This window comes from Neoarius graeffei, chromosome 6 (assembly GCF_027579695.1).
Source record: "Neoarius graeffei isolate fNeoGra1 chromosome 6, fNeoGra1.pri, whole genome shotgun sequence".
Taxonomy (NCBI): Eukaryota; Metazoa; Chordata; class Actinopteri; order Siluriformes; family Ariidae; genus Neoarius; species Neoarius graeffei.
In genome coordinates, this window is record NC_083574.1 from 51,822,855 (window position 1) to 51,839,791 (window position 16,937).

The 16,937-nt window shown below is 39.6% G+C and overlaps 1 protein-coding gene across 1 annotated transcript in view; it reads right to left on the reverse strand.

Moving 5' to 3' along the window:
* nup93 (nucleoporin 93) overlaps positions 1 to 16,937 on the reverse strand; it is a 90,620-nt gene that overhangs the window by 59,274 nt on the left and 14,409 nt on the right. Inside the window, exons 2-3 of the mRNA XM_060923809.1 lie at positions 6,703 to 6,891; positions 465 to 582 (exon numbers count right to left, since the gene is read on the reverse strand). Of these exons, the coding sequence (XP_060779792.1) occupies positions 465 to 582; positions 6,703 to 6,881 (297 nt within the window). The 5' untranslated portion in view covers positions 6,882 to 6,891. The remainder of the gene's footprint in view (positions 1 to 464; positions 583 to 6,702; positions 6,892 to 16,937) is intronic.

A 16,937-nucleotide genomic window follows, 5' to 3' on the forward strand; every position in this document is an offset into this window, starting at 1 on the left:
ACACCTCTAATCTCCAAATAATGGACGTAGATTGAGATGTGGTGGAAATGACTTTTTTTTTTTAATAATGCTTGAGAAAAATGGTGGAGGAAAAAAAAAAATATTCCTCCGTCACGCCAATGTGCCCATTATCATACTTTGCTACCAGGAAAATTAATAAAACTGGGAAGAATGTTAAGTGTGTTTTGAGAGTATTCATTTCTTAAAAGTTGACAGGGCCAAAAGTGCCCGGACTTGAAGAAACACCCAGTTATTCTGCTTATTAAATATTGTAAATACTTAATCTTCTATTTCATTACAAGATCATAGTTACGTGTGTATACATATTTTAAAGACCAATACTCTCTCCATATCGGTCATTAGAGGTAATTGTCCTACATCCAGGCTCTCAGTGACGACAAAGCTTACACAAGACACAAGTAACATTTACAATATTACAACACCTCACCTCACATTTGCCTCACCTGAATGTCTGCGTCTTTCACTGGTTCCAGTGGCTCAAAGGTTGTGGCTGCGCTCAGGCTCTCCAGGCGCTGGGAGATGTGAAAGATGTCGAGTCCTCTGGATCCCAGGAGAATTGAGCTGGTGAGAGAGGAAGGGGGAAAAAAAAAAAAAGTATATTAATACCCGATTGCATCAAAGCCAGGGTCATTTCCAGTCAGTGCAGGGAGTTAAATGATTACACTGTGTGCACAATTATTAGGCAAGTGAGTACTCTGACCCTACCATTATTTCTATGCATGTTTTCCAACCACAAGCTAGATACACTTGAATGCTAATTGGATTTAAGCATTCTCAGGTGGTATTTATTTGTGTAATGAGGGAGGGTGTGACCTAAAGTAATTAATACCCTATATTAAGGTGTGCAAAATTATTAGGCAGCTTCTTTATCTCAGGCAAAATGGGCCAAAAAAAGAGATTTAACAGACACTGAAAAGACAAATTATAAAATGCCTATCAGAGGGATGCAGCACTCTTGAAATAGCTAAGCTATAGAAATGTGAGCACAGAACAATCAAACGTTTTGTTGCAAATAGTCAACAGGGTCGCAAAAAATGTGTGGAGAAGAAAAGACATAAATTAACCGCAAAAGACTTGAGAAGGATTAAACATGAAGCTACCAGGAACCCATTATCCTCCAGTGCCACAATATTCTAGAACTGCAACCGACCTGGAGTGTCCAGAAGGACAAGGTGTTCGGTGCTCAGAGACATGGCCAAGGTAAGGAAGGCTGAAACACGACCACCACTGAACAAGACTCACAAGTTGAAATGTCAAGATTGGGCCAAGAAATATCTGAAGACAGATTTTCCAAAGGTTTTATGGACGGATGAAATGAGAGTGACTCTGGATAGACCAGATGGATGGGTCCATAGCTGGATAACTAATGGACACAGGGCACTTTGACTCAGACACCAGCAAGGTGGTGGAGGGGTAATGGCATGGGCTGCTATTATTAAGGATGAGCTAGTTTGACCATTTCAGGTTGAAGATGGACTTAACATCAACTCCCAAACCTACTGCCAGTTTCTAAAAGATACATTCTTCAAGCAGTGGTATGGGAAGAAGTCTGCATCATTCAAGGCCATGATTGTTATGCAGAACAATGCACCATCACATGCACCCAAGTACTCCACTGCTTGGCGAGCCCGCAAAGGCCTTAAAGATGACAAAGTAATGACATGGCCCCCTTCCTCACCTGACTTAAACCCTATTGAGTACTTGTGGCCCCTTCTTAAGCATGAGATTTACAGCGAGGGAAGACAATACACCACTCTGAATAGCATTTGGGAGGCCATGGTTGCTCCTGCACAAAAAGTTGATCGTCAACAAATCAAAAAACTAACAGACTGGATGGAAGGCTCATGGCAGTTATTGAAAAGAAGGGTGGCTATATTGGTCACTGAATATTTTTGAAATGCTATAAGTGTTTGTTAATTCTGAGTTGTTTATTTGTTACACTGAAAATTAAAATAAACAAGTGAGATGGGAAACTTTAAGCTTTTCATTTAGTTGCATAATAATTCTGCACACTAAATGTTGCCTAATAATTCTGCACACTTGTATATTCCCCTGAGAAGGCCTAAACTCCCCTTTCCTTTGTTAATCATTCTGGTTTTAGGTTTATTAACAATTTGGATTGACTGAGAGCACTGTATTTGTTCAACGATAAAATTAATCATCAGGAATACAACTTGCCTAATAATTGTGCACACAGTGTATACACGCATGAGTTTAGGTTCCTGATGTACTTCAAACATTCAGTATATTAATGGCCGACAACAAAAACGTGAAATAATTTTCCTCATTAGTTTATCACTTACATGAATTTACAGGAGAGGGAGTTTTCCTGAAAGGTTAATACTGTGGCATGTAAAGGTTTTTTAATGCAGAGTATTGACAGTTTTCACATTTCACCAGTGTCCACCATTATCGACACCCTGTGGAATTCAGTGACATTTACAACTGTTATGGATCGATCTTTGTGCAACATTGTTGAAGTAGATGAAGTACTTTAAAAAAAATAAAAGTGCTGTGATTTATAACTTTTTTCTGATTCATAACAGAATGGAATGTTTGTTGAGTACTTGGAATCTGATTGCAATAAATAGAATTCAACCAGAATTAAATTCCTAGCATTTTATACACACACACACACACACACATTTTTATATATATATATATATATATATATATATATATATATATATATATATATATATATATATATATATAAAAAACCTCTTGAAATATTCAGATTTTTCTATTCAAAAAAAAAAATTGGGGGGCAGTTTGTTGTAAATATCTACTATTTATTTTTTTCGCGGTTCAAATCCTGCGCTCTGATTGGCTGGCAAGCGGGTCTGTATCCTACGGTACGGACCCCGGTTACAGACCTCTGTCGACTCGCTCGTTCACAACAACAAACATAAAACCAATTTTTGTCAACATTTATCTTTTTTTTTTATAAGATTTATTTATAAGATTATCAAAAATCTTATAAATTTTTGCCAGCATTTCTCAGGAGAATAGCATTAATTTTACAGCATGGATAGCGATAACGACAGTGTTCACAGCGAAAGCGAGTTTTACTACCCTGAGGAAGAAGAAATAAAAGAAAACATTTCAGGAGAAAGCTAAAAACCTCTAACTGTTGCTAACGCCGAGCAAAAACATGGCTGAATCCTGAATGACTCAATTTTGTATAAATAGGGGACTACATAGGCGGCAAAATGTAGTTTTTTCCTGCCATGGAAGTGCACTTGTATACCGAGGAGGAAGCCATTTGCATTACAGCCGTGAATGAGGATTCAAAATGGCGGCTCGGCTCGGTTTTCCCTTTCGGGCGCTCTCGTTTTCTGTTAGAATTTGGTAAAGATAAAAATAAATATATTATTTACCAGCTTAAGGTCAGTTTGTATGGTGAAATACCGTGACCTCAGCCCAAAGGGCCTCAGTCAGTACTTTCAAGACCTCGGTCACGGTATTTCACCATACGGACCTCCCAGCTGGTAAATAACACATTTTATATTATATATTACAATATCAGCAGACATTTTATATTTTGGTTCGAGGAATGGCATGCGACCTTTGACCTGGATGTTCATGTGGTTACAATGTCAGTTACCTGTTGACATTTATTGGTAAACTACAAAACTAGAAATCAATACAAACAACAAATCATTGACAGAAAGTGATCTACGAAAATGCTTAGAAAGTGGAACAAAAAGACTTTATGACACAGGTTAAACATTCAGTTCATTTGTTTACAAACATTAGAATTACTTCCTCCTTTACGTAAGCAACGACATCCATATGTTTATATAAAAGATATTTTGTACAAGTCTATGTAAAACAAATTTTAAATAAAAACTAATGTTTTGTTAACTTAATACCATGTACTTTTTTTTTTTTTAAATAATCAATCATCTGGATGTCGATAACTGCGGACAAAAGGTGTCTAACTATGGAACAGGGTTACGTGATTAATATGCTAAGTAATCGGGAATCAACTCTCTTCCCTCCCCGTGGGAGTTTGAGTAATTATTCATGCACAATTTACGTACTGAAAGTGTTTTCTACTTTTGCAATGGCCAAAACATCATTAAGGTGTCGATAATTGTCGCTGCCACTCTAGATTCTTTTGTTCACACTGAATTGTGCTAAACCCTCAAAATTATAAAAGTTAACACTATTTATTTATTTAAAAACGTAGTGAGGGAATAAAATACCAACAAAAATTATTTTTTCTTGTGTCCAGCCTTATCCTTCCTGACCTGGACACATACATTTGCATAAAGTAAGTATACTCGTCCCCTCCCACTCCCCAAAAACTTGAAAAGTGTCCCTTTAAGATGCATTTATAACAGATTTTAAAAAAGTGATTAATTTGCGATTAATCATGAGCTAACTATGGACTCATGCAACTCATGAAATACGTGATTAAATATTTTTAATTGATTGACAGCCCTAGTTACAACACTGTGACAACCTGGCACAAAATTATAAATCAAGGCATCACTGATTTCTTGCAGAACTTCGTGTGTTTGACCCGTGCTGTAACTTTCTATTTCTAGTCAGATTAAAGTGCAGATCACGGGTAAATTCAGGAGCAAGATCAATGTAATTCTCCTATTTTATATTAAACTTTGGTCAAATATCTGTCACATTTTGTGACATTTTTTTTTACCTTGCGCAATACCAGAAAAATTCAGTTGAAATCAAGCCATTTGAGGCGAATTGGTCCGCCTCTGAAAAAACTTGGCATTTGAATTTCCCGGCAAACACTGATTTTCGTGACGTCACGTGCGGGACGCCTCCCTCTGAATCCTACGTCAGCGCTGGTTTGTTTATGAGGAAACGACCTGTGGTTTTCTGCAAATTTCTTCAATGTTATCGCGTAATTATTAAAATGGTTAACAGATGGATCGTAGGAGGGTGTAGCAACACCAATCATGATGGGATTAGTACTCATCGTTTCCCACATTGCGCTCAGGTAACAATTCCATATTTCAATGCAAAATCGCTAACTGCTAAACTTGGTCTACACAGGCTGTGCACTGAAACCGTGCAAAGCTCGCGCAGCCTGCTGGCGCTTCCGCAGGTAACGTCACGAATATGGCTCCAGACTCCCTTGGGATTTTTCCAGATGCGTTTTGTTATTTTATTTTTTTCTGCTGTAGACAGATGGCCTTGTGCAAAATTACCCTTCTGGATGAGTGTGTAAAGGGACATACTTTCATATATTTAAAAAAAAAAAAAAAACGAATTTGGTCCAGAATATGCACTTTAAGTTGATCTGGCCACCAGGAATAATTGTGCAATTTCAGAGAGTAGGCTAGGTGATCACTTCCTCCCTGCAGAAAGATTAAGACCAGATTAAAGTGTATAACTGCTACAATAACAGTAAGCCTGCACAGCCCATGTTCTGCTCTGTGCATGTCTCGCCCTGCGCTCATCTCACGCTGTTGTGGATTTGTGCTTTATGTTGTCTGTATGTACTGGTCTGTGTTACACTATAGTCCTGAAGAAATGAAATTTCGCTCCACTGTATGCAAGTTACATAGAGGAATGTCAATAAAAACCCACCATGTGGGGCGGCACAGTGGTGTAGTGGTTAGCGCTGTCGCCTCACAGCAAGAAGGTTCTGGGTTCGAGCCCAGTGGCCAAAGGAGGCCTTTCTGTGTGGAGTTTGCATGTTCTCCCCGTGTCTGCGTGGGTTTCCTCCAGGTGCTCCGGTTTCCCCCACAGTCCAAAGACATGCGGTTAGGTTAATATGGGACGGCCTTGGGCTGAGGTGCCCTTGAGCGAGGCACCTAACTCCCAGCTGCTCCCCGGGCGCTGTTAGCATGGCTGCCCACTGCTCTGGGTATGTGTGTGTGTTCACTGCTTCAGATGGGTTAAATGCAAAGAGGAACTTCACAAGTGTGTGATGAATAAAGTTGTGCTTTCTTTCTTTCTTTATTTTTGAACTGGATGCAGTTCAGGAAAATTTAACCAGCTCCAAAAAGATTACATTTAGTACAAAAAGATATTACAAGTTCTCATGAGATTTTACACATTTCAAAGCAGCTTGAGGAATTAGCGATCGTATGGCTTTGAAAGTAACATCGCCATGCAGATTTTCTGCACTCAGTGCTGATCTAAGAAGAAGAAGCCTTTGTCACATGCACACTCAAGCAGAGTGAAATTCATCCTCTGCATTTAACCCATCTGAAGCAGTGAACACACGTGCGCACACACACCCAGAGCAGTGGGCAGCCACACTACAGCGCCCGGGGAGCAGTCAGGGGTTCGGTACCTTGCTCAAGGGCACTTCAACCCATGGCTACCCCATGTTAACCTAACCGCATGTCTTTGGACTGTGGGGGAAACCGGAGCACCCGGAGGAAACCCACGCAGACACGGGGAGAACACGCAAACTCCGCACAGAAAAGCCCTTGCCGGCTGCTGGGCTCGAACCCAGAACCTTCTTGCTGTGAGGCGACAGCGCTAACCACTACACCACCGTCTAAATGATGACTGCATACATCTTATAAACAGAATGTGGACCTGGTTTGTCGAAATTTGAAAATTTTGGAGCCAAATCTTCCTGAGTGACAAACCCTTATGGGCAAATGGACAAAATAAAAAAAAATAAATAAAAAAAAATCTAATGAGTCATGTGATATGAAAATAAGGTGAATAAAACCCTGAACTCACGCTTTGACATCGGCCGTGTCCTGGGAGGTCCGTGTGAGGGTGCGAGAGCGCAGTCTCTCTCCAGCCTGTTGGATCTCCTGAAGATTGCGTTCGACGTGTGGCAGCTCAGACACGGCCTCGGTCTCCGCTGCCAGCTGCTCGGCCTGCTGCAGCAGTTCCCCGAAGCCCTCGGTATCCATGTCCAAGCACCTGAGACAGACAAAAGGTTCCAGAGCTTATAAGCATGCGTGTAGCTGTTTACATCTTCACAGTCTGTCTTTCCACATTCCGTAAGTGACAATAACTAGTATAAATGCAGAGCGCAAGCACGTGGAGTACTACTTTAGTGCAATTTAGTGGGAGTGGCAGTATTATTATGTCAGTATTATGAAGCTGACACTTCACGTTTGAAGTCTCGCACAAGTCTCGTGAGGATCGCACGGATAAGCGACACCTGCCGTGGACCAAACGAACTACGTTCAACGTGGCTACAAACCGAAAAGGCCGATAAGTGTAATGCAATATGCCAATACGAGTCACGATATAAGGTTAATAAAACCGAAAATGTAATTGAATAACACGTTAAGAAATAAAGCAAGTTTAAAAATGACTCCAGTTCCCCAAAGTCATTTTTATGACTTCCACATGTGGAAACAGGTCAAAATTTTATGCTTAATGGTTTTTGTTTTTATCTTTTTAGGTATAGAAATGCCATTCACTGGAAAAGAAAAGGCGTGTGTGTGTTAGAGTACGCTCGAACACAGTTTAACAAGACGGTGCAGCGTGCATTTATGAGAGAATTCTCTAAAAATGCACCAACTGCAATGCAGATTTGGACACAGCATGAAAAGTTTAAAGAGGAAGGCTGTCTGTGTCTCAGGCGGCACGAATATTGAAAATTTGTGAAATCGTTCATAGAATCCACATACCTTTGAATTTCTCATTCAGATTTTGAAGAATAAATCTTATATTGCTCAACATTAAGCCTGTTCGGTTTCATTTGCCTAGACCAGGGCTTTTCAAAGTGTGGGGCGCGCCTCCCCTAGAGGGCGCCAGAGTTCTTCAGGGGGGGCGCAACATCAGGAAAAATAAAAAAAGTCAAGTCAACTTTATTGTCAAATATGCTATACATGCTCGACATACAGCACAGATGAAATTTCAGTCCTCTCTGACCCACGGTGCAAACAGGCAATGCAATAAATAAAAATAAAATAATTGAAAAAACAAACAAATATAAACAGTATAAACACTAGATAGGAACTAGACATAGACTAAACACTCAGACAAACAATATAAACAGTATAAATAAACAGTATAAACACTAAGTAAAAACACTAGATAAGAACTACACAAAAGCCCTATTCGCACGGGATAAGTATTACCTGTGGACCTCTGGTAATTCGGAATAATTGCAGAGAATGTCTGAGTTCTTAGTCCCGTGCGAATGCGCCATGTCCGTAATTTGCCAAGTAATAATTCCGCCGCGAATTACCTACTGTGTTTCGGCAAAACACAGACGTCCAGTGGTAATACAAGTCCCGTGTGAATGCGCATGTCTGTGTTTGTAATTATTAAACGCGCGTCTCTTGTACTTTTCTGGAGTGAATAATGGAGGATACGGGCGAAATTTTGATAAACAGCATTTCAGGGGCAAGTGGTAGTAGGCCTATCCCGTATTTGAACCAGATAAGCATTTTGAACTCCTGTCTACTAGTGTTGTGACATTCGCGAACGAACCGATTCTTTTGAACGGCTCCTAGGCATGAACGATGAGAACCGAGTCTCGAGCTGGGGGAGCCGTTCTTTCTGTCGTTCTTTTTCTGTACTGTGTTTCAGATGAAAAAGCTTTTGCCCAAGGACAAGAAGTAGGCTAAACAGCATTTGCCTTTTATTTATTCAAGTTTTATCTGTTTGCCTAATAGTTCAAATTGTTTTGTATATAGTTTATAATGTTGTCGTGTGATATTAATGATAATATTGTGGGAAAACTACTTTGCACGGACGTTCATTTAATTTATTCTATCGTCATTTTGTTTGTTCTATTTTTGTGCATTTTATTTATTTATCTGTTTGTCTAGTTGTATCTATTTTTCTAATATATTTTTTGCATTAAGTTTGTTTTTTCCTATTAAAATAATCTTGTGTTCTTGTTATAACTTTATCTATTTATCTGACTGTTTAGTTGTATCTATTTTTGTTACAATTTCAATATTAATATAGAAAGTTTGTTTTTTTCTATTAAAATGTTCTTGTGTGATAACTAGTTCTTGTGTTATATTTATTGTAGTTGTATCTATTTTGTATCTCAGACTTAAATATTTTTGTAAAACAAGTGTTTCTATAAAATATTCTTGCGTTCTTGATAACTATGTTCTTGAGTGGGTTCTTTTTTTTTTTTTTTTACAGAAAAGCCGTTCTGCATGGACATTCATTGAAGCCCTCATTGTTTTTTAATGGTTATTTATGAGCGTTTAGGGGTTACAATAATGTAAGTCTAGGTTGCTTTATATAAAAGGTATGTCCAGAAATATTGATGTCACTGTCTAAGCAGAGGGATCTGGCTTCTTTAGACGCTGTCTTCTTAAAACTGAATAAATATTTAAAAAGAGCCAAATGAGCCAGTCTTTTGAACGGCTCTTTTCAAAGAACGGATCACAAAGATGCGGATCCCATCAAAGAGCCATAAATCCCATCTCTACTGTCTACAAGACGAAACAGGATGCTGTGAACTTACGACACATCCGGTCACAATGTCTGTAAATTCAGTGAATTACAGACTTTTGCTTATCCCATCCGAATGCACCACACAATAACACAGAGGTGCGGGGGTAACTGCGAATTACCAGAGGTCCATAGGTAATACTCATCCCGTGCAAATCATACTATAGACTAAACACTCATTATTTATTTATATATATATATATATTTATATATATATATATATATATATATATATATATATATATATATATATATATATATATCACACACACACACACACACAGGTTCAAATAAACAACAGTCAAGGGCAGTCAATAAACCAGAATAAGTTACTATTGCGGACATTTAGTGAACTTCAGCTAGCCTTTGCCAGAGACAAAATGGATCGATTTTTAGTACCTAAAGCTACAGTGAGTGAGGAGACAGAGTCTGGGCCAAGCAAAAAAAAAAAAAAAAAAAGAAGGAAGTATGACCACGATTATTTAAAGTTTGGATTTTCATGGACTGGATCTGAACATGCTCCACTGCCACAGTGTGTTGTCTGCCAAGAGGTGCTCGCTAACGATGCTATGAGATGTTTAAAATGTGTAGAACAAGATGTTTTAAAAAAAAAAAAGATGTTTAAAATGTGTAAAAGGTTTTAAAAAAAGCACAGATGTTTAAAATGTGTAAAAGAAAAAAAAAACGTGTACAACAACCTTTTTTTTTTAAAAATACGAATGGAACATTATGTTTAGCAACAACAAAAATTGTAGGGGGGCTGTTGTTTATTTGCTCTCGGGGGGGCTGACTCTCCCACACTTTGAAAACCCCTGGCCTAGACTATATAGTTTCTGGGATATTTACATCTCAAATAACATCAAATTTTTTTAAACACGCTGTATATTGTATTCAGGAAAATCCGGTTATTTCAGGACAAAAAAGTTCATATCCGACAAGAGCTTTGAATTTGTGTAAACGTACATCTCAGGAAACAAAGTAATGTGACCCCTGATTGATTGCCAATGATACGATTCGAAGCCAATGAGTTACTGCAACTTTAGACATGGATTATGCGGTGAAGATTCAAGAGCTCATTTCAAACGTATGCACAAATGTCATGAAAATGCTGTGAAATTAGGATGGATGGACGATTTAATTATGACAAAATAAATGCCGCCGTCTCAGTTTGTGCCTGTAGTAGCCGACATGCTGCAATAGCTGAGCTACTTTACTGGAAACTTTAGTACATGCTATGCTTAGGAAGTGCTCTTTCACCATTTAGTCATCATTTAGACATTTTAAGATCTGTGTGAGATTTCCTTTTTTGGAGTTTTGTGGGGTGTCAAATGCATGTGAACACAAAAAATATATATCTGTATTACAGAAATGTGTAAATCTGACAGGAATATTTATGAAAACATGAAAAAGACTAAGAAAGAATTAGGGTTGGCCAACACAGGACAGAGACAGAGAGAGAGAGAGAGAGAGAGAGAGAGATTGCTTCAGAGTGTCTTAATATCAGAAACTGAGCTGGTGAGAAAAAATGTGCAAGATAACTTGTGTAGCGATAATAAACAGGATTTTTTTTTCTTCTAAATGTCTCCAGTCCCACAGCAGAACAGATCATGTCAGAGCTCATTGATACTACAGGATTTAATAATTTACCACCAAGGCCTGTTTAATACCAGGTTTTGGTACCCATCCCAACCATCATCAGTATATGATAGACAGAGGAGAGAGCAGGGAGATGAGGGACAAGTTTTCAGACTGTGTGAAATTCCTTGCAGGCAGCGTCACATTCATACTCAAGAGTGTTTACTAGACCCTCTTACCCAGCCCTCTCAATATACTAGTGCATCTCAAAAAATTAGAATATTGTGAAAAAGTTCAATATTTTCCATCAGTTATTTAAGAAAGTGAATATTATAGACTCATTACACAAACTAAAATGTTTCAAGCATTTTTCTATTTTAATTTTAATCAGTATGGCATACAGTACAAAAACAAAAAACCTCATCTCAAAATATTAGAATATTTCATTTCGAGTTTGAGTAAAACAGTATGAACACAGTATCTCTCGGTCTAGTTCAGTACACACAACCACAATCATGGGGAAGACTGCTGACTTACTTGACTGTTGTCCAGAAGATGATCACTGATGCCCTCCACAAGGAGGGTAAGCCACAAAAGGTTATTGCTGAAAAGGATGGCTGGAAAAGGTGCACAAGCAACAGGGATGGCCGCAGTCTTGAGAGGATCGTCAAGAAAAGTTGATTCAAGAACTTGGGAGAGCTTCACAAGGAGTGGACTGAGGCTGGTGTCAGTGTATCAAGACCCATCACGAACAGACATCTTCAAGAAAGGGGATACAACTTTCGTATCCCTAATATCAAGCTACTCCTGAGCCAGAGACAATGTCAGAAGTGTCTTATCTGGGTTAAGGAGAGAAAGAAATGGACTGTTGCTCAGTGGTCCAAAGTCCTCTTTTCAGATGAAAGTACATTTTGCATTTAATTTGGAAATCACGGTTCTAGAGTCTGGAGGAAGAGTGGAGAGGCACAGAATCCAAGGTGTTTGAAGCCCAGTGTGAAGTTTCCACAGTCTGTGATGATTTCGGGTGCCATGTCATCTGCTGGTGTTGGTCCACTGTATTTTATCAAGTCCAAAGTCAACACAGCCATCTACCAGGAGATTTTAGAGCACTTCATGCTTCCATCTGCTGACGAGCTTTTTGGAGATGCTGATTTCCTTTCCCAGCAGGACTTAGCACCTACCCACAGTACCAAAACTACTACCAAATGGTTTGCTGACCATGATATTACTGTGTTTGACTGGCCAGCCAACTTGCCTGACCTGAGCCCCATAGAGAATCTATGGGGTATTGTCAAGAGGAAGATGAGAAACACCCGACCCAAAAATACAGATACGCTGAAGGCCACTATCAAAGCAACCTGGGCTTCAATAACACCTCAGCAGTGCCACAGACTGATCACCTCCATGCCACACCGCATTGATACAGTAATTCATGGTAAAGGAGCCCCAACCAAGTATTGAGTGTATAAATGAATATACTTTTCAGAAGTTGGACATTTCTGTATTGAAAATCCTTTTTTTGATTGATCTTAGGGAATATTCTAATAATTTGAGATACTGGATTTCTGATTTTCATGAGCTATAAGCCATAATCATCAAAATTAAAACAAAAAAGGCTTTAAATATTTCACTTTACATGTAATGAATATAGAATGTATGAAAGTTTACCTTTTTTAATTAAATTATGAAAAAAAGAACTTTCATGGTATTCTAATTTTTTGAGATGCACTAGTATTTCTGAGAAAGGGGCAAGTAAGAAAGAGTACGCAGAGGTTAATAAGCGTAAGCTGAGCGGAGGCTGCGTTAGCCACTGCCGCGATGTATAAAAAAAAGAGGGGGGGTCCTCCCCCAGAATTTTTTTTTTAAAAGATATTTTTTGGGCTTTTTTCACCTTTATTGGATAGGACAGTGTAGAGACAGGAAATGAGCGGGAGAGAGAGATGGTGAAGGATCGGGAAATGACCTCGGATTGGAATCGAACCCGGTGTCGCGGTCTGAATTTACCAGGTAAATTTAAACTGGAGCAGCCACGGTCTAACCTTACCACAGTATAAATTTACCAACTTGGTATAATTGGGCCTAGTCTGAATTTACCAGCCTAATATGAGATTTATGTTCATACTTGAATTATTTACACTTTATCTTGATGAATATTGATTTGTTTAAGTAAGACGCCTCATGATTATAATAGTTTAGTTACTCTCTCAAATTTACCAACTTGGTATAATTAGACTGCTGTCATTGGGCCTAGTCAGAATTTACCAGCCCAATACGATAGGAGATTTATGATCATACTTGATCCACAAATAAATTTTCACTTTATCTTGATGAATATTGATTTGTTTGAGTGAGACTCTTCATGATTATAATATAGGTAGTTATTCTGTCAAATTTACCAACCTGGTATAATTAGACTGCTGTCATTGGACCTAGTCAGAATTCACCAGCCCAGTATGATATGGGATTTACGTCACTGGAGTGCTTTCCAGTTTGTAGGAAGAAGGTAAGTTGGGTCATCCTTCTTTTGAAAATGGCGAATCGCTTGTCTCGTGCCTCTTTGGACTGTGTTTTGCTGATCTTCATTTTGTGACTGGGAAACAACTGTTTCCTCATCCATATTCAACAGCTTGTCTACTGATAATCAAATCTCACAATTCGCATTCTATTAGTCCACAAATGTGTTGAAATGCTCGGTACAAAATCGCAGCAAGAAATGGTAAATTCAGACTTCCCGGAAGTTGACCGGGGAAGAAAAAAATAATTATTTTATATATATATATATATATATATATATATATATATATATATATATATATATATATATATATATATACACACACACACACACACACACACATACATACATATACACACACACACACACATATATCGGTCTGCGCATGGTAAATTTATACCAGCGCACGATCAGACCATGACACCGGGTCCCCGGATTTATGGTATGGCGCCTTATCCACCTGAGCCATGACGCCCCATCTGGCCATCCTTAAAAAAAATAATAAAATTTGTTTCCTGTCCACCGGGTGGGCAAAAAAAATTTCAGTCGGGAGGGAGGGATTTTTTTTTTTTTAATATTATATATGGATGGATAAGAAATCGCAATGCTGTGTTTGCTTTTTCTTTCAGTACTTTTTTTATTACAAAAGCAGACACATTTAATAAAATCTCATCTCATCTCATTATCTCTAGCCGCTTTATCCTTCTACAGGGTCGCAGGCAAGCTGGAGCCTATCCCAGCTGACTACGGGTGAAAGGCGGGGTACACCCTGGACAAGTCGCCAGGTCATCACAGGGCTGACACATAGACACAGACAACCATTCACACTCACATTCACACCTACGGTCAATTTAGAGTCACCAGTTAACCTAACCTGCATGTCTTTGGACTGTGGGGGAAACCGGAGCACCCGGAGGAAACCCACGCGGACACGGGGAGAACATGCAAACTCCACACAGAAAGGCCCTCGCCGGCCCCGGGGCTCGAACCCAGGACCTTCTTGCTGTGAGGCGACAGCGCCAACCACTACACCACCGTGCCGCCCCCATTTAATAAAATATGACAGTTAAATCAACTGAAACTTGTACAAAAACTTTAAGTTAGCATTTTAAATGCTGACTGCAACATTTGCAAAACTTTTACAAAGGTACTTAAAATGTCCGACACACGGACTTTTTGTAGTTCTAAATCGAGCGTTAGGCCTAGTTCGGATGAAATTACACTATTAAAATGATCACTGAATGATTTGTTTTTCTGAATCTTTACTATGTTGTTGTTCGCTAGAATACCATTTTGCGATTTCACACTTAAGCAAATGTTTGAAAACTCCGGATCGCCTTCCTTCATGGTGGCTGCCATTTTTTTTGTGCCGCACGGCGCGTGCGCAGAGCTGATTCGACAGGGCTTTCCACAAGCACCGGCTGCGGCTACACAATTAAGTCCAGCCGGCTACTTTAATGACTATTTTCGTAGCCCACAGGCTCTAAATATTAATTTTCTATTTTAATAAAATTAAATGTTTATCTAATGGACTGACAATAATGTCAAACTGAACCGTTGATCAAGGGAGAGTAACTCATCCGCGCCCTGACATGCGGTGTGCGCGCGCACTCGGCGCATGCTCAGTTGCGTGAATGTGTCATGCACCGAAAATAAGAGATTTACAAGCCAGGAACGCCTCATGATGCAATACGCAAGAAAAGAAAGAAGATTTACTGCCATTTTACTTTGTATTTGAGTAAAGTGAATAAATAAATGGTCTGTGGAAAATACACTTAACCCTGGGAACTGCGTGCACAAGAGTTTATTTTGTGTTTACTCCCCCCGGCTGGCTACTTATTTGTCATGGCTGGCTAGTATGAGCCTTAGTGGAAAGCCCTGGGAATGCGGAAATGTCAAGTTCGATTTTAGATTTACGAACCCGAAAAAAATGTCGAAAAACCGGCGTTTAAAAAAAAATTTCACCCGCACAAACGGCACTCACCCGGCCGGTGGACCGGAAACAGAACATTTTTTAATAATGGCCTCCAAGGAAAATTTTGAAAATGTAGATGTTAAATGGTGAATTGAGTGATCCTGAATGCAAAATTTTATTTTTATGAAGTATAAATTATGAAGTAAAAACTTATGAATTTCAATTCTTTGAAAAACCACTGTGAGTAGCCGGCAATGGAGCATTTGTAGGCGGCAAAATCGCCGGTTGCCGGCAGTTATTGAGAAGACTGAGATAAGCCGCTTCTATTGAGGTATTTCACTCACGTGACCAAGACCGCCATTTTGGACGGCACGCTTAAGTCCTTCACTGCAAGGCGGTATGAGATGGTGGAGACCTTTGTGCGTTTTAACAAGAAAGTAAGCTGCAATTCGTGTTAAATTGGATCTGTCTTTTATCATAAACACTACCCAGCCTTGGTATGGAGCCAAGGTTGTCGACAGAAGTCAACAATTTGATGAAGGATGACCCCAGCAGTTTGAAACGGTACAAGGTAGGCTATGTTCACAACACTGTCTTGTTACTCGGGGGATCCGAGATCCCCTGAAACAGACATGAGATCCCTTGAAAACATGATTTGGGAAATGTTGGGGGGGGGTGGGGGTGTCTCTAAAATATTGGCAAAATGATGTTTATTGACATAGCAATCGTGCGTAACGGGAAGCATTTGCATATCTGAAGTGTTATGTTTACTTGACAACGACTGCTGCTGCCAGGTTGGTTGTTGAGTAGCCTGACTTTTTTCTTGCGTGTGGTATCATTGTTGACGCGAGGTTGTTTTTTTAACATGCCAATGCAGACACTATTTCCCCTGATAAGTTATGACTTCAGACGCGATGCGTGTGTGGAGGTGTGGAGTCCGCGTGATATGTGCGTAAGATAGGCTTCTCATGTGTTTGGAGATCCGCACTCTTTATTTTTCTCCCTTTCTTTTTACGTAATTTCCCTGTTTATTTCTGTCCCGTTTCTTTCTAGCCTCTGTTATTGCGTTTTATGTCTGATGTCACTTTATCTACTTGTTTTGTAATGACTTGATACTTTCAATATAAACAAAAAAAAAAAAAAGATCCGCGCTCTGAGACAAGCGCAAGTTGGCTCCCAATCCTGTCTCTTCATAGCTGCAATCCATTTGGCCCTCTTGTCTGGGTCAGTAGGAAACCGGTAAAAGGAGAGTCCTGCACACTGTCCCTGTCTGTTGTGGCAGCCCACAGCACAACAAGCAAACACCATATGGCCCTTTTCCACCACCCTTTTTCAGCTCGCTTCAGCCCGACACGGCTCGCGTTTCGACTATCTAAAAACAGCACGACTCAGCTCGCTTCAGCCCTGCTTAGCACCCAAAACTCGCACGGTTTTGGAGTGGGGCTGAAGCGAGCCAAACCGAGCTGAGTGAGGCTAGGGGCGTGAGCAGACATTCCCCTGTGCACTGATTGGTGAGGAGGAGTGTCCTCA